This window comes from Perna viridis, chromosome 3, assembly GCF_037379345.1.
Source record: "Perna viridis isolate PV_CMFRI_1.1 ecotype Kerala chromosome 3, ASM3737934v1, whole genome shotgun sequence".
Lineage (NCBI taxonomy): Eukaryota > Metazoa > Mollusca > Bivalvia > Mytilida > Mytilidae > Perna > Perna viridis.
Window position 1 is genome coordinate 3751835 of NC_142447.1, and position 18169 is coordinate 3770003.

The following is an 18169-nucleotide window of genomic DNA, read 5'->3' on the forward strand; positions in this document are numbered from 1 at the left end:
TGTACATGTTTCTCTATAGAATTGCATTTTATAAATGTGCCACTTGGTTAACTTATTCAGAAAAAAGATTGTTAACTGAAGTATCTTTGTCAAGAGCTGAAAGTACTTCAAATGGAGTAGATTTATTTCCTATTTGCATGTTGCTTTGTCGACTCTTACATTTATTTGCTGTGCTACTGTTACCAGTAACATTAAGTTTAGGTCTTCTCACCAATAATTAAGTGATTTTAGGAAATAGTCTACCAGTACATGTAAACCAAAAAACTTTTTTTCTGTTACGCAGCCAGAGAGTGAAATATTGAGTGAAATATTTTATGAATTTTTACTAGCCAAAATTGATGATTAGTACTGAGATAGAAAGGACTAGTGACTGAAGGCCTGGTGGAAGACTGAAAGGAGAACAGTCTATAGATATTTGAAAATTAGTTTCTTGAGATAAATACAGTGAAAGAATAATCGAGGGAAACCAAGATTCTAGCAGATATCAAAAGAATGTAATCCAGGGACAAAGACCAGACATGTAAAACAGACATACACAACAAAGATCATAAAATAACCAAAATAATACATACAAAGCAACAAAAGTAATGAGAAACTTTTACTCCAAACCTTTCCAAACAAACCAACTTTTTGACTCCAAACCTTTCCAAACAAACCACTTTTTGACTCCAAACCTTTCCAAACAAACCAACTTTTTAACTCCAAACCTTTCCAAACAAACCACTTTTTGACTCCAAACCTTTCCAAACAAACCACTTTTTGACTCCAAACCTTTCCAAACAAACCAACTTTTTGACTCCAGTATTTGTTTGGTTAAGACAGATGTTGGTTTTACACAGATACAAAACCTTTTTGAAACTGATATAAAGGAACATCAGAAGCTGTCTGGTTTACATAAGTAACTGGTTTATCGAGGGCTCAGTTTTCGTATGCTTTGTTGTAGTTGAATGTGCAAACTTTTTTTCACAAATTAGCATAAAATAGGCATTAAAATTGTGTTGGTTTGGATTATTTCATTTTGTAAGTTGCCGTTATGATCCTGTCTACCTTTTACACCTCTTTAATTTTTCAGTCTTTGGAAAATAGCTATAGAAATCATATGGATAACATAATTCTTGAAGTGGGGGCATCTCAAACATGTTAATAACATTTAGGAGGTCAGCTGTAGTTTTATGACTTTACAGCCTCTCTTAAATACTGCTTATATACACTTCCAATTTACAGGTAAATAACTTTCTCATGTCATGGAAGTGTCCCAATTTCCTGTACTCATGTCATAACTGGGTGACAATTCTTAAGCATGAATTGATTATGGATAGTAATTTTTATGATTTTATAAGTATTGTGTGACGCTTGTGTTGTCCGCAAGCAGATGTGAAAAGCCTCTTTGATTAATAAGGTACCATGTGATCTTATACAGGTAATCTTCTCAGGTGGTAGGGAAAAAAAGCGGGAATATCCAGGTGTCTGCTGCTATAGATAAACATTTTATAGTTCGGCTTTTTCAACTTAAATCCTTTATTAGATAATTCATAAGGACCTCGAACTTAACCACAGTTAGAGGCCATTTATTATTTTAACTGTTTTGTCCCACTGGCATGGATTAGTTTAACAGGACAATTTAAAGAGAAAATGTAATAGAAACAAATCTTAACCAATTGAAGATGTCAACACGACTTAATTTGATTGGATAAAAATTTCCATATTCTGGCAGATGTGTGAAAAAATAACGGCACTTGAATATCTATGCTTTTATAGTCAAAGGTCTATAGGAATCCTTGATCTCATTCATGCCTTTGTGGTAGTGTTACATTCCATCATACCAACACAAAAAAAAAACCAACATATTTTTTTCACACAAACAGTTTTTGTTGCATGGATAAAAAATTCATACTATTCCCCATTTATAGAATTTATTTTCAAACAGTTCCAGCCCACTGGATTCAAATTTCAAAAGCAGTTAATTCTGTTTAACTGTATAGAAATGATGGTTTTTCAGTGGGTTGGTTTTAACAAGTTATACTGCAAACTTAAATAAATCTTTCATGCCCTGCCTGTGGTGCCATAAGGATTTAGTGTGTATGACTATCTGTTTATATATAGCCCCTTATTAGTTATTTTTGTGACAAGTTATAGACTAAATAGTAGTAAAAAGTTTTACAAATGCCTGGAAAATAATACAAAGCAATAAATAAACCCTTACCAATACTTTAAGTCAGCCCTCAAAGATCCTGGGTGAAACTACATTCAGATTGTCGTTATGTGACAATATCATCACTTAGCATAGGAGCATTTTATCCCATTTTCGTAATTGTATTTTGCATACCTTCACTAATGCATGAAATACTGTGTCAATTATTATGCAGCAGTGACTTGGTGCAATGTAATATCTACACATTGTCATACGGATGTGATGAAATTTTATGATTCTTGAAACATCTGGTGTCAATGGAATCATGAATTGGTAAATACTGTTACTACAGTAGAGTACTTAATCTGTGAGTCAATAGAATATTAAGAGTTCTTGAAAGAATTAAGAAAATGTTCAAGAAGTAACCCCATTTAAAAAAGAAAGCCAATGCATTTTCTCAGTCTATTATTAAAGTATATAGGTAATCCAATTTAGATTTCATTTGATGAATTGTATATATGTTTTGTATTTCAATAAATTATTCGATTGGTTCAACAAGTAAACCAATATATATGAAAGTCAAAGAACTGTTTGGTTGAAAATATTCTGGACACAAATGCCCCCACTGAAGCCATGAATATCACAGTTGTCATCACTTTTGACCAATCAAGTGGTTTTAAGTTTCATCCTTTTACGTTTTTATAGCTAAGCATGTGTGCCATATGATGTCAAAGTGAAATTTAAATAAATTGACAATAAGTAAAAGAGGTTAGAAGTGCAGCACTGTTTTCTATTGCAGGTACTGTTTTTTCTGACGCAGTCAGTATAGTTTCGCTTTTTGTCCTTTGACATTAAGGAAGCTCTTCTATGGAAACACAAGTCATCTGATCGCAATTCTGTTTCACGATTAGCCAAATACTGATAACTTAGTGGCGTTCAAAAAAATTGTATAGAAAATTTTAAATGATGTGCCGTACATGTTATTTTCTTGACAGAAATGTGGAAACTTTGAAGTAAAAGGAACAAAATTTTACTGCGTCAGTTATCTTTTTTTAAAGATAGTACTTGTTTTTATATGAGCCTTCTTTCACTAATTCTACATTGGATTTGCCTGGTTTATAATTTATAATGTATCATATTGAAATGAACTGAAGAATTTGTGATTGCATTATTGGTTAATGTTTGTCAGGTATTTGTAACATTTATATTGTTAATTTGAAATTTTAGATAGGGCACTGTCTGAATCCACCACTAAATACCTACCAATATTATACTGTCATAGGAACTGGATGTGGTCATTATTTTACTAGTTCTCATGGTGTTTGCTTGTTAGATTGGCACAGTGAATAAAACAAAACTGGAAATAGATCATAAGGTTGAATCAAACAATTACTTGTTCCATATAAGCTGGAGTCATTTGTTCCAACGTACAAGACATTACTGACTCTCTATGAAAACAGAGATCAGAGTAAGCCGCAAATTTTCCTGTAAAAATATGTATTCCAGTTTAGTTTTTATGATTTAGTCAACTGTATGTCAGAGTCACTTGGTTGTCCTATTCTTTGCCTCTTGGGATTTGAAATTATAAGGACGTTTTTCATGAAAAAAAAATATAACAATGCAGAAATGATTGGTATTAAAAGCCTTTGATGTAAGGCTTGACAGACAATTGTGTCTCACAGACAGATTGTCAAGTGTCCATGAGTGCTTACCCGATCTTCTGTCTATTGAAGGATTAATTTTATTGCTTCTTGAGCACATGGCACCAATATGTATTCATCTTTTTGCATTTTAGACACTGGGGGTTTCTTCATGGATCATACCGTGGAAATGTATGTAAATTTGTTGTTCACCAAATCTTTAAATGGGGAGATTAAAGTACTGTTATGTCATTTTAGCTATCTTTTATTGATGTTCACGGTCCTTAAAATATCTTTATCCCCTAGAACACCTTATTGGTCCTGAATGATTCATCAGAATTTTAAATTTTATTTTGTATACTACATATAAGTTTGGCTGCATCACCAAACTTATTTGCATGTTAACCCCGAATAATTTCTTTTCAGTACAAAATTTCAAGGGAAGATGATACCCTTTAATAGAATTTTTTTGTCAAAGCAAGGTTTTGTTTGGTTTAGTCATACTCAGATCTCATTTGATGGTTTTTGTTTATATAAGGCTTAAAAGAGGACTAATTTGAAAAAAAATATAAACAAGCACTCCACACAGGCACTCAAGCTCACAAGCACACAATTAAAGGTGAAAATATACTTTTTATTGTGATGGTAACAGTGTGATCTCAATCTCAAATTTTACAGTGCTATGAAAATTTTATGGTGTGTTTTTATAGCCTCTGAGTATAAGACTTGTCCTATAAAGGAAGTGTAGGTGTACTATCATACATGAAATAGAATTAAAGGTGTAATATATTTTGCCGACGCAGGAAGTCGATTCTTAAGAATCACTCGGGTAGAAACGATAGCGCTACAGAACCCTCTTATCTTTTGTATATCTTTTTTGGACCTTCCATTGTAATATAATATTCTTCTTGTTTGAGTGTTATTATTAATATCTAGATATTAAACGTAACCTTGGAACCCCTTTTGAGAGGTTATGATGCATTTCACTAAATTAGTGATGAATAAATTTTCATTCTTTTTTTTTCATTTGAATTTTGATACAATCAAAAATTCAGTCACCTGAATTTGAAAAAAAAACAAACACATCTTGATATTAAACACAACCTTGGGACCCCTGAAAGTTTTGATGCATTTCACTAAATTAGCAATGAATAAATTTTCCTTCTTTTTTTGATGTAATCAAAAATTCACTCACCTAGATATATAAAAAAAACACAAACACATCTTCATGCAAATTTTCCTGGGAAACATTATGGTTTATGCTTTTGTGGTTATATCTGATGGAAAAATCATAAATCTGAGTAAAAAAACAACAAATAATTCATTATTGTTAGATGTTAAAGGTTCAATACTACTTAGAATTGAGGTCAAATTTAAGCCCTTAAGCTCCAAAACTGTGCGGTTTTCTAAGTTGAAGGGTCCTTGCCTTCATTGAAAATGGTCATATTTGGTTAATAAGCTAGATAATAGAGCTTATTTGTGTACTTTAAACTTCTTATCAAATAAAAAAGAATAAAAGTCTTTTGTGCATTTCCTATTGTATTAAGTGACCACAATATTCGATCATGTTTCATAATGGAGGTTTATGTCAATAGACCTGTAAACATATGACTCATGTTGTCTTGGTACTGATCACCAGAATTGGGGCATTAGGTAGTAACTTATTTGTATTCAGGTCCATTATATGTGTATTTATGCTTTAAAGATAATCTGTTTTTACACATTCAAACATATTCTGTTCATGGAGAGAAAAAAATACAATATTACAAAGTTTGTCAGTTTGAAATCTAAAAAAAATCAAACAGATATAAAGAAAAAAACAATACAACAATTCAATATATATTGCAACTTTGTGTTAATATTGTGTTTTGCAAAGGTACAATTTATACATAGTAATTATCATCCAAGCATCCTCTCAATAATTATTTCTAAAGTTTCCACCCTTGCCAAATTTTTAAAAAGAAATTTCTAAGTGACCTGGTCTGGGTTTCATAAAAAAAAATCTCAAGTTGAGAGTTTCCTCAAGTCCTGTGTTTTTCCTCAAATCTTCAATTTCAAGTGATCTGATTATTGGTCAAAATTTTAGTTAAGGAAGGATTTGAAGAAATTTTGAGATGTTTTATGAAAACAGACCCTGGCCTGGGTTTCATAAAAAGAAAAAAAAAACCTCAACTTTAGATTTTTCTCAAATCCTTGAGTTTTTCCTCAAATCATCAAATTCAGTTGATTTGATTGGTCAATCTTTGAGATTCTTTATTAAACCAGGCCCAGGCAAAATTCTGTACCTCATAGTTTTTATGCAGAAGTGTCAGAAATATTTTTTCTTAGACATGCCTCATTATTTGTTTGAAAAGAGAAGATTAAAAAAATCAACTGTACCAGTGTTTTCAATGGCCATATTGGATGTTGGTATTTGCAGTATGTTACCACCATCTGATTGTCACTGGTGGCTCAAAATAAAATAAAATGTTTTGTCTAATAGAAAGTTTCTTGATTACTGCTGAGTTATGTCCCTTTTGAGTGTCAATTATTGTTATGCTTCGGTCCTTCTGTCTGTATCCTGTGTGAGTTTTTGACAGGTTATTGGCCAAAAAATATATTTATAAAAAAGCATGTATATTCACAAAATGCTGGGCTATCTTCTTTTTGCTGAAGTTGTCTTTTTTTTGTAAGAGCAGGTAACCCAATTATCACTATTGTGTATTCAATAAAATTGTCTTCTGCACCATGATTAAAAAACATGTCCAGTTATACAAAGATATGGAAGGGTCATTGGCTTTGCCCTGTACCAAGGTTGTATTTGGTTAAGAAGTTTACTGAGTAAAGAGCTTTTGTGCTTAAAAGTCATAATCAATAAAGAATTAGAAAGAAGTCTATTGTGCATTTCTTATTATGTCTGCACCGACCATACAGTTCCCCATTGTTTCCTAATGAAAGATTACAAACTGGGTCAAAAAAACTTATATATTTTTCAAGTATGCACTGCATGTTTGAGCAGTTATTGTATAAAGCAATACATTTATAGCATTTGGTTATACCAGGCAAGATATAAAATCAATTCATTGTTGATTTTGTCTTCTTGCACTTGAGTTTTAGCCTACTAAACATTTAATTGATGAGCAGAATTGATCTTTGCCTTCATAGTCATCTTGTCTTCTGGATGTCATGTATTCTTTAAAATTATTTCATGAAATTACAATACTAATATGAATATGCAAGAGTTATGAAGGGAACCAAGATTCAAGCCGTAATCGAAAGAATAATACATTGTATCTAACAAAATAACATGTACAAAGAAACAAAAGTAAATGAGCAACTCCACTTAAAACTAGGAACATGGACCAGGTGCTCTGGTAAGGTAAGTATCCCCTGCAATATAAATCAAAGTCACTACTTCTTTGTCCAATAGAAGAGTGGATGTTTCTGTACCTGCCTGAACAATATGAAAAATATAAGTACCTGTTAGCATTTAGTACACCAAGCAAAGATATTTTTAAATCAGGCCTGCATTCAGTTTTCCATAATGACATATCTAATATTATACCCTACTCAACCAGTGGGTTTTCATAAGGGAATCATCTTGTCTGTTCATCTGTCATTCCATTTGACCAAACTTTGTCGCAATTACCATCCCATTGGATGGATTGACTTCAAATTTTCTATGTTGCTCTAGTAAGATTGTGCATATGTTGTAAGCAATTATGGATGCTGTTCAAAATCAACCTCCTATTTTGTTGGACTTGGCCATTTTCACTATGTATTAGGAACAAATGGGGATATCTAAAGCACAACAATGCAAAATATGTTTCGCTGCACATGATAAAGATCTGTCAGTAATTACAAACAAAATAAATTATATTACATTCATTTTCTTGCTGAAATCAATATATTTCATTCTCTCACAAAGACAAATTGAACCTATTACAATCTCTCTGTCTTTAGACCTTCCAATTAGTATATATTTTTAATGTAGATAGAAATTATATCGTGCAAACTTCTAAGAAGCTGTGACAAGAGGTTACAGACCACCAATTCAACCAATGAGCATTTGGAATGTACGCAAAAATAGTCCTACGCAGAAATTACCCCTGTTCCTCATAGTGCTGTGAAAAAAGTTCTCATCTCATTTAAAAAATTTAAACATTTTCTGAAAGGAAAAACATTTCTGTACATTTTATAGGTGCATTTTGCTTCTTGTGATGTGAAACCTAATCTCCATAATGATTTCTAAATATACCCCTATCTTGTGAAAACACTGGGATTTCCCATGCTATTTATAGACACTTCACTTCCAGTGACCAGTACTGCACTGCAAGTCAGCTAACCCCTCATGCCATTCTGAGGATTGTGAGCTGACATATGTAGAATCATGCTGATATATAGTCCTCTGCAGGTTAAAGTTAATGTAAAGTCCAGAGAAGCCATTGAATATTGTGAAATTAGCATAGAAGCCTATGGGAAGTGGAATTAGTGGTTTCTAGCCAAGAGTGAGTTTTTTAATAAAATTTTGAAGGAATCTTCTTATTTGTAGCCTATTGCTGTATGTAATCATATGATAAAATAACATGGCTCAGTTACAGAGAAATTCATTTTAGACCTACTGAGTGAATTTCTATTTGTTCAAACCAACTATGCAATCGATGAGCTTTCCTGGTTTTTGGCTTTAAGTTCCAAGTGCCAATTTTAAGAATCTGGCAGTGGGTGAAAAAGCATAAAATTTCTAACCTTTTAATTAAAATTTCCAAACATATTCAGAGATGAAAATATCAAATAATGGACATTTCATATAAAGAAGACTGTGTAGAGTGAAGGTCTGTGGATTGTTTATGTATCAGTCCCATTTTTGTATGATTGTTACAAAGCCTTGTACTTAATATGACATTTCTACAACAGCAAATAGTTCTTAGGTCATTAGCTGCATCAATGTTTTATCTTGGGAATTACACATATCAATAATTTGCCACTTGTATTTTATCATCGGTGCTAATGCCAGAATTTTCTGAAGAGTTGGAATTACATAATTTTAATGAATGTGAATGTCCTCTTGGTTAAAAACCCTAAGAATTTAAAATACTTTTCTAAAAAGGGGTTCATAGGATTAGAAATATAAGCTAATTGTCCTTTTGGCAAAAGCAACCAGTCATATTTTTTATTTGCTTTCAATTACCTCCAAAGCTGTTTCACCAAATAAAGTTTCCAATTTGTCAAAAAAAAAAATAGCTAAAAAATGTTCCCAAATCAAAAAAAAAATGTTTCCCATTTGAAAGGCATGGTGCAGGATATGGTGTTGTGTTCCTGTTCAACATAACACTAATCAATTCTTTTTCTTGTTGTTCTCTATAAGATCAGTGATCTTAACTACAAATTCAACGTTTTGTACCTTTATTCCAAATTTTCCACTGTAAAAATTACTCATACATGTATTTTCCCAATTAAAGGTGGATTGAGTACCTGGTAGTTTTGAAATAAACCTGTAATATCATAGAATGCTATTAAGAACTATATGTTACAGAAACTCATTACTCATGTATCAATAATTATAGTCTTACTTGACTTTAAATCATGAGGTCAGATGTCTTATGTTCCAGCCTTGTATGTGTGAAGCTTTCCCTACACTTACCGTAGTCTGGGGGTGTCAGTAATTTTTTATACTTTAATACCTGGAATCTTGCAGTTGTGTTCTATCGCTGCCTCTTCTTATTGTGTTTTGAAATTGTAGTTTACTCTCTATGCTAATCAGTTTTTGATTTTTTTGCTATATAATTGTTTTGTTTCCAATTGTCTTAGTTGAGTATCATATTAAAACAGTGAATGGAATCTGCTGAGAAGGTTTAGGTTTCCTATACTCTCAAAATTTGATGGCTGTTTAAAGCCAGAATTTTGCTAACATAGTTATGAAATACTACTCCCTGATAGTAAGTCTTGTGACTATTCCATATAAAATGTAAACATTCTTACTTATTTATTTGCCATTCATATTTCAATAGTTCTAATTAAACCACTTGAAATTGCTATGGGTTGCAGAGGTCTTTAAATACGGGTATGGCAAAGCATAACTCTAGGACAACTTTTATACTTGTACAGCCTTGGAGCATGTGATTAGTTTACCACCTAAAGAACTATTAAAACAGCTATTGGGTTTTGACTTATATGATATGATTTTTGTTTTAAGGACCTAAGGTAAGGGAGATAACTCAGTTAAATCAGTTGTATGTTTGTATTATACTCAGTTTCACCTAAGCCTATCAATCTTTCATTTGAAACGGAATGAAATCAGTCCAGTTGCTTTGATGCTTACATGAGATTGATGTAAAAAGCTGAATACAGACGTTCCAATGATTTGTAAGAGTTGTATCCCTTACCCTAGGGTCTACATTCTTAAAAATTCCTTAGGAAATGTTTCCGTGACAGTTTACTGTATTGTCTTTTTCAGCCTTTTGATAAAAAATTTTCAGCCATAGATGATATGAGTCAGAATTCTGCTTGGTCTGTGACACTCCCTTCCAAAACAAAAGCAGACATTTTAAGCCACTGGTATCTCTTTGGAAGTTTGTTTGAATAACCTAGCCTTTCCCATCGTTAACCTTATCACCTGCTAGTTTATAGTAAATAAGTGTAATTCATGCATTCATCATTAAGAAATGAGTATATTTTTTTTACTGAACAGGAAGTTATTTTTTAATGATGTGTTACATCAACAGTAAACTTGGTGCCAAATCTCCCGTCATTTTGTCGATGGTTTTTCAATTTACACCGATTGTTTGTGTATGTGTTCATTAGATAGACCAATATTTATGCAATTCATAACACCTAAGTAGAAATATGTCAATGGTTTTCTAATTAGCCAAAGCTCATGTCTTTTGATGATGGTATTACAGTATATTTTGTGGGGATGGACAACTTCATCTGCAGTAATTACTTCGGCTTATGTCAGCTGTTAGTTAAGCTACAAAGTGAATGAAAATTGTTTTTGATGAATTGACGTTTATTTAAGATGTAGCTTTGTATAAAGTTTTTACTGAAATTAAATGATTACGGGAAAAATTTTATTACATGCCTTGAGAATTTTTCTTCAATTTTACAAGCCACAAATATTATACTCTCGTACTTGTAATAACATCTCAGCATCTTTGTGGTATATTCACCATTTTCACATGATCAAAAGAAAGGAAATAGTAAGAATCTTAAGAGTAGTACCCAAAATTCAAGTGGGCTAATAATGATTCCAAATTCATTTAAAATTTCTGATATCACAGTTTGAGCTTCCATGCCATTGTCAGTAAGTCTTTTTTGTCTAAAGAATACATGTGTGCCATGGATTGATTTTTAAAAAAACCTTAAATGTTGCTAATGACTTTGGTGAGTAGAAGATACAAAATAAGTTTTGGTTTTGTGTTTTTTGTGGATGAAAGGTAAAAATTACTGAACTGATAAACTCTGGGCAATTGTTTTGGAATAGTCAGAAGGGTAAAAACTATGTAAGTAGGAAACCACGGCAATAATCCTAACTTGATTTCCTAACAGAAAAAATTAATTATCACAACTTTAAAGGCCTGGGCATCGTTTCACAAATCACTCTTAAGACTTATGTACACAAAGAATTCTAATATCAAACCAATGGATCTGTTATACACGTAAGTCTTACAGTGTAAAAAATAATTTGATCTTGAAAGGTTGAATTATTTCCTTTTTTTAATCTTTTATTTTCATTTCTTTAGTTATACTAATGTGTAGTAAGATTTAGTATAACTGGTGTAGGAGTCTTTGAGGTATGTTTGAACAAATGTTTTTTCATGTCTCACACGATCTTGTCCTGTTAACAACCACTTGACCACAAAAATTCAAAGGTAACAAATTTCTCAGTAAATTATATCTTTTTTGAACTTATGGGGTCTATTTATGGGTTGGGAAAACCTACAACCGTTATTTTAGAAGCACAGAATGTGTTTCATGAGAAAGGCACACCTTGTAGGCATTAATCTTCATGCTTCCTCTGGTGAGGCATGAATGTATAACCTCTGTGGCGACCTCATATAAATTATCTTCCCCTTATTACCTCTTTTTAATGTTGACAAATGACGGCAGTAACATTTAAATTAGTGACATTAGGATCATTATAGTTCTATTTTTGACAAGGTTTTCCTGTATGTCTTTTGGACATAAAATAAGTATATGCCAAGGAGCAGTGGTAAAGCCTGACTTGTAGTACAAATTATGTTCTTTTGAACTAAACTCTAGCGTACGTCAGGGAGAATCCTTTACACCTGGCTTGTTTGACTGATTCATGTGTGCGACCTCACGAGATGATCATCCATTATAATTTTGATTTGCTGTCATATTTGTATGTTAATCTATGTAAATGTAATTCTTTAAAGGAAGATTTAGGAAATTTATGTGGAAGCCATAAACAGAAGAGAAACAGTATTTTACTTGCGTCTTCAGAAATAATCAATTAATTGTTTCTGCCTTTTGTTCCTTCTTGTCAATATCTTGCAGTGATGGGTTCAGGGAGTTTGCAGTCTTTGAACCCTCCCCCTTTTTGTCGGAAAGTTTGTTAATTTCAAGCATGTTTGGGGGTGGGGGGGAAATAAGCCTAGAGCTCCCCTCACCGGATCCACTGGATAGAAGTGATAATTTTAGTATAAATGTATTTACTAGAAAGTAAATTCAAAACTTTCCAATTTCAAGCTTAATCAGAAATTTGCTCAGTAAAAAAATTTGAAATTTAATTGTTTCAAAGAAATTTTCAATTCTTAAAAATATCATTGACTTTTTTAATTGATAGCTTATCTTGTATACACTAAGTTTACCCGGTATTTACAGAAAACTTTTACATTGATTTCTCAATGCATAATATCCAGGGGTTTTTTTTTGTTTTGTTTTGTTTTTTTTTTAAATATAGCAAGTTCAATTAAAATATGGAACAAATAGTGAATTCACATAGTTTATCAGAAAATTGATTTAAAAAATGATTTAATATTTTTCCCTGTGCATTCAAGACAAACACATTTCTCTTGTTATTCATTTTATTCTGATCTTATGATTGTCATATTTTTGTTTCTTGTCAAAACCACATATATTTTTTTCTTTTTTTTTTTTAAATTTCTCTTTGAAATATGATATTTTAGTTCAAAGCCTCGTTATGATGAGGTCTGGTTTTAATAATATGTTCACATATCAATGAATTTTTTTATATACTACATGTATGCCAAAAAATTTAAATCTCAGAGTAGTGGATTTCTTCATCAAAGAGCACTATAGCTCCTTGTTAAAAGTGTAAATATTGGAAAGCGAAAGTGTAACATTTAATTTTTTCAAGGATACCATTCTTTTCTGAAGTATTTTTCTGTTTCAAGTGGTCTGTGTACAAAACATTTATTAAAATGAAAGTTTGTTGAAGGTGTTCCACATATAAATTGAAAACACTATCTTGAATTATGACAAAGTGTCAATCCTGGATTTGAACTTGAACAATTTATTTTAAGAATTTCGCAAGTGTTTTGACTAGTTTAGAGTTTAATGTTTATCTTTTAAAATTGACACCTCAGTTTCATTATGGGACAAACTCTTAAGTTTCTTACATGTCTTTCTGTCTCTTACATGTGCATTTCTAAGCTATGAATCTATGAATATACCTGAAGTGTTAATTTCTGTAAGAATGAGGCAGTGGTTGAACATGGCATGACTTAACTCACCACTTTAACAGTGTTACTAGATAAATCATGGAATAGAGAAGAGATTTTCATCGTCATTATGATAAAATGAGTTATGATTTCTTTGAAATGCACTGCAAATGAACATTTCAAGAAGAGATGAAAACTTCCATTTTCTCACATACTATTAGAAAAGTTTCAAACATTTCAGTGATACAGAGATCAAATGTAGGTTACTTCAAATGGAATAAAATTGTTTTGTCCGATTGTTTGGTTTTTAACATGCATGATTCTGTATTTTCCTTTTTGCTTGATTCTTACCAAGACATGTATTCCACTTTTCATAACTTCCTTATTTTTGTTATTTCAAGGGTTATGTAAGATTGATTTAAATGTATTTAAAAAAGCATTAATGAAATGGAAAAAGAATTCTTTAAAAAATGAACAAAAACTAAAAAAAGGAGATCATTCTAATAAATTAACAGCTGTAGTTTATGGGTCAAAGTAACAACTAAACAAATATATTGTAAGCATCAAATTTCATTGTTACCAACTAAGGAAAGATTTTTTCAAAAAGATAAAATTATGAAATTTAAAAGTCCCATTTTCTAAAATTAGCCATATTTTGAGATTTTAAAGATTTCAGTTTGTTGTGAACACCTTTTTTACCTTATCAACATGAGGTTGCTTTTCTTTTGAATTGAGTCATTTTTGATGTATGAGTGCTGTCATGGATAGCGTGTGGAAATGAGAGACTATGTATGATGTGGCAGATTTCTATTGTTTTAAAATGTACCACCCTAATCCTAAAGAAAATGAACCCTGTACTGTTGGTACATTACTTTTTCACAAGTAGAACAAAGTTTCAGATAACTCAAGGTCTTATTTCTTTTCAAATGGTCATTTGGGAAAAAAGTCCTGAACTTTTTTTACTCCATATAAAGGATGATGAAAATAGATATATAGTGTAGTGCTAAAACTGTGATTTCTTAATCAAATTTTAGTCAATATTATGTAACACTGTTCTATAATTTTGAAAAAAAGTCAGTCATTAGAACTATGCTATGCCAGAAACTGCTTTTTGCAGATCCATAGGGTGAACAACAGATACTTGTGTATGATGTGTCTAACATACTTAAAAGTTTTTTCATATTTTTTCATATTTTTATGTAGTTCTTGTAAAGCTTTAGTTAGTCCATTATTCTTGAAAGGATTTTGACCAAACTTAAGGGTATACTTAGTCCTTAGGAAAATAAACCTAGAATCCCGTATATTTTCAGTGTCATAGGTCAAAGTTCAAGGATGCAAGTTGAATTTTGTTTTCCAGTAAGGAGATGCCACATTTTTCTTGCCCTTGTTTTTGCATAAGAATAAGGCACATTGCCATGAAACTTGGTACACAAGCACTGGAACACCTTGAACCAACTGTGAATCAGCTGGAAATTTTGTTGTCAGGAGAGGCTGTTTCTAATTGGGTGTAACCTCAAAGAGATTGGTGTAAAAATATGTCATTGATTGTGTAAGATTGTCATGATGATTTATCTCCCTTTGTTATATTATCACAGCTCTATGTTTTATGTTTCCGAAGTCTTTCATGTTCTTATATTTTGAGTCACAGACAAAAAAAATATGAGACAGCATGACAGATTTCCAAAGACAATAAGGAACTGCACTTGGAAGCCTCTTTGATATGAAATAATTAAAATGTTGAATTGCCAAAATTAATTCATTTAATTTGTATTAGTAACAACATAAAGTTTACCAGACTATTTAATGAAACTGAAATCATGTTAAGATCTCTTTTGAAGTTCTTTAAAGTTACTTGCATGTACATGTATTCAATCAATAGACTTAATTATACCTGATCTGGAAGTTCTTTTGATATAGTATACATTAGTATGTTTTATACCTAATTTATTCTTGATTTCTTATTTTTTATTTATCAGAGGGACATAATGTTTATCAGTGAATTAATTAATTTCAGTGCATGTCCTTATTAGCTGAGTGTTGACACATCCATTCTGCACTGATGTAAGCTGTGTTCTTAACTAATTAGTTTTTTAAGGGACTAAAGGTATCAGTCTGTGAGCAGGTACACATCAAACATGGAGGCTGAAAAATATATTGCACTCTCTTTTTGCCTTTTCTAGTTTTTGTTTTCTTGCAAATAATAATCATTTTTCATCCAAAGTACAAGGTAAATATAAAGCTATGACACTAAAAACAGTATTTTCTTGAAAAATATTGCTTCTGAAAAGGAGTCTATTTTAAGAACTCAAAATAAAAGTGAAAGTAGAGAAAGTCTAATTTTAGTTCAACCTGTTCTGTTGTACCAAAGTTTGTGCCTTTTTTTTCTAAAACAAACCTGAAAATGATTTTTTACATTTCCTTTATGGAAATACTTGGTCAGAAAAAAAAGATTGAAACACTATGTCTAATTTTCAAAAGAATTTTGAAAAATGAGGGTTTACTATAGAAGCCTATGGGACAAACAATACAAGATTATTTTGATAATAGGATATATGTTTGGTTTATTTAGAATTATAGCGACATAATTATATTTGAATTTTATACATTAAAATACTTACCACATAAATATAGAATACATGTTTGTTCATGTCATCAGTGTCTCAATTACAATCTTAGAGATTATTTAATCATCACATGATGGCAAATAAAATCTCTTTTTAGATTCCAAAATATCAGTTCTGACAGGTTTCTGATATTTGTTCAGGCATATTTCAATGTTTATTTTAATGAAATGAATCATCATTTGTTTAATACTAAACTGCAGCATTAGGTAAAGTGTATAGCTAAAGTATAGCACTATGTAAGGCCAGGTAAACTTAAATGGAAGAATCTTATCCAAAAAATATGGGGAGGGTGGGAGGATTTTATTTTTGATTTTTTCTCTCTTAGCATATATTTGCTAGCCTTATTTTAGGTATTTGAAGTATAGATATGTTCTAAGCAAGACTAAATTCATAGCCACATCAGTTTCAGAGAAGAAACATTCTTTTAGTAAGCAAGAGATGAAAGATTTGTGTGTTATAAGATCTCAATACTAGAAACTGATGCAAAAAAAAAATCCTGATTTTAAAATTCCTGTCCCCATTTTTTTATTTTGTCAGTTTTTTAGGGGCAGGAAAGTGAGAATCTACTATTAATTTTGTTTGGCCTAATGAAAAAAAAAAACCCAAAAAACAATACTTAAATCTACAATAAGAATATTCAGTGGTGGCCATAAGAATCTCTGAGAGGGGGCTCACTATCAACTGGGGATACCAGTAGTTGAAAACAAAAAGAAGAATTATGGGGTATTTTAAAATTATGGTATTACATATGAAGGTGGTTTTTTGTGTTTTTTTGGTCATCTCCTTGATTCACCTATGATTGTTAACATTAGACACAATGCGCAAATGTGCACTGATTGAAGAAACACTTGCATGCTGAAAGTTCAATGAACCCAGAATGATAGAACATACATGGGTGATGAAAATAGAAATTACAGAAATTGTTTACTCATCCAATTGAAACATGGGCTTTGATGTGGCCAGCAGTTATTATATGAGTGGCCCTTTTATCCACATATATGATGTATTAAGACTGCAATGATTTCTAAGATCACAGCTAACTTTGTCAGATGATGTGATGTTGCCTTAGGGTTAAATAAAAGAGCTATGTTTTTCTGGTTATTAAACTCTTCAGAAGGCAGCTGTTTTGTCTTCTTGGCCACTTATAAATCAGTTGTGTTTCCTGTAAGCAATGCTATACCTTTGTGGTCTGAAGTGTTTATGAAGCTTGAATGCATTTTTTCTTACAAGAGCACAAGAAATATGGAGCTTTTAAGTTCATTGAAATTAATACTAGTCTCCCTAAGAATCAGGTTGATATAAACATTAAAGAAAACTTTACCAGGTTCAGCATAATTGCAGTATTTGTTAAAATTAAAACTTTATTTTTTCTTATATTTTGAATGAAATTTCAATAATTATGAGTATCATGATCATGGGTATATTGCACCACCCATCAAAGCCTATTCTATCTGTGCTCCATAGCTATTCAAATTGTTTCTTTTTTTTTAGTTACTCTCCTGCACATTCTATTTCACCGATGTTATTTCATTCTTTTCAGTATACAAGTCCCCTGAATATGAGACCCTTGGGTTTGACTTAATGAAAAATAAAATGGTGGAAATTGGCTACCCTGAGGCAATTGCTGACTTTGAATATGATCCTACATTCCCAATCAGGTTAGTATGTAGATATTTTCTCATTGATGGTTTAGAAACTACTTTCAACCAGCTAGTTTTGTGCATGAACAGTGTATCATTTCAGAAACTGTGTGGCATTCTGGGATTGCTATTGCTCATAATCTTCCTGATTGGTCAAGATGTTTTTACAAGTATGCTATGATGATACAACATTGTTTATGAGGACTGAAACTGATTTCTGGTTCCCCTACAAACAAACTCATGGGGTTTGTTTGTGGGGTGTAAAGAAATCACCATTTCTGTTTGTCCTTCCTGATGTGAGACTGTTTTTGTTTTCCATATTTTTATGAAGAGAGGGAGTGGGTGGGGGGACAAAAATTCATAGCTGCAAGTGTTTGTTACTTTCACAATCATTAATATATATCTTGTAATTGATCCTGAAAATAAATTGATACAAACTAGAGCAGTATTTTTAAAATGTTGAATAAAGTATCCTTGGAAATGTGTATTGCATGCAACCTTTGCAATCATT

At 31.5% G+C, this 18169-nt stretch overlaps 1 protein-coding gene across 5 annotated transcripts in view; it reads left to right on the forward strand.

Moving 5' to 3' along the window:
- The window catches only part of LOC148620703 (cytosolic purine 5'-nucleotidase-like), a 101698-nt gene that overhangs the window by 9253 nt on the left and 74276 nt on the right, over positions 1-18169 (forward strand). For all 5 annotated transcript variants that reach the window (XM_088574413.1, XM_088574415.1, XM_088574414.1 and 2 more), the window contains one exon: positions 17559-17676. In XM_088574413.1, the coding sequence (XP_088430539.1) occupies positions 17559-17676 (118 nt within the window). The remainder of the gene's footprint in view (positions 1-17558; positions 17677-18169) is intronic.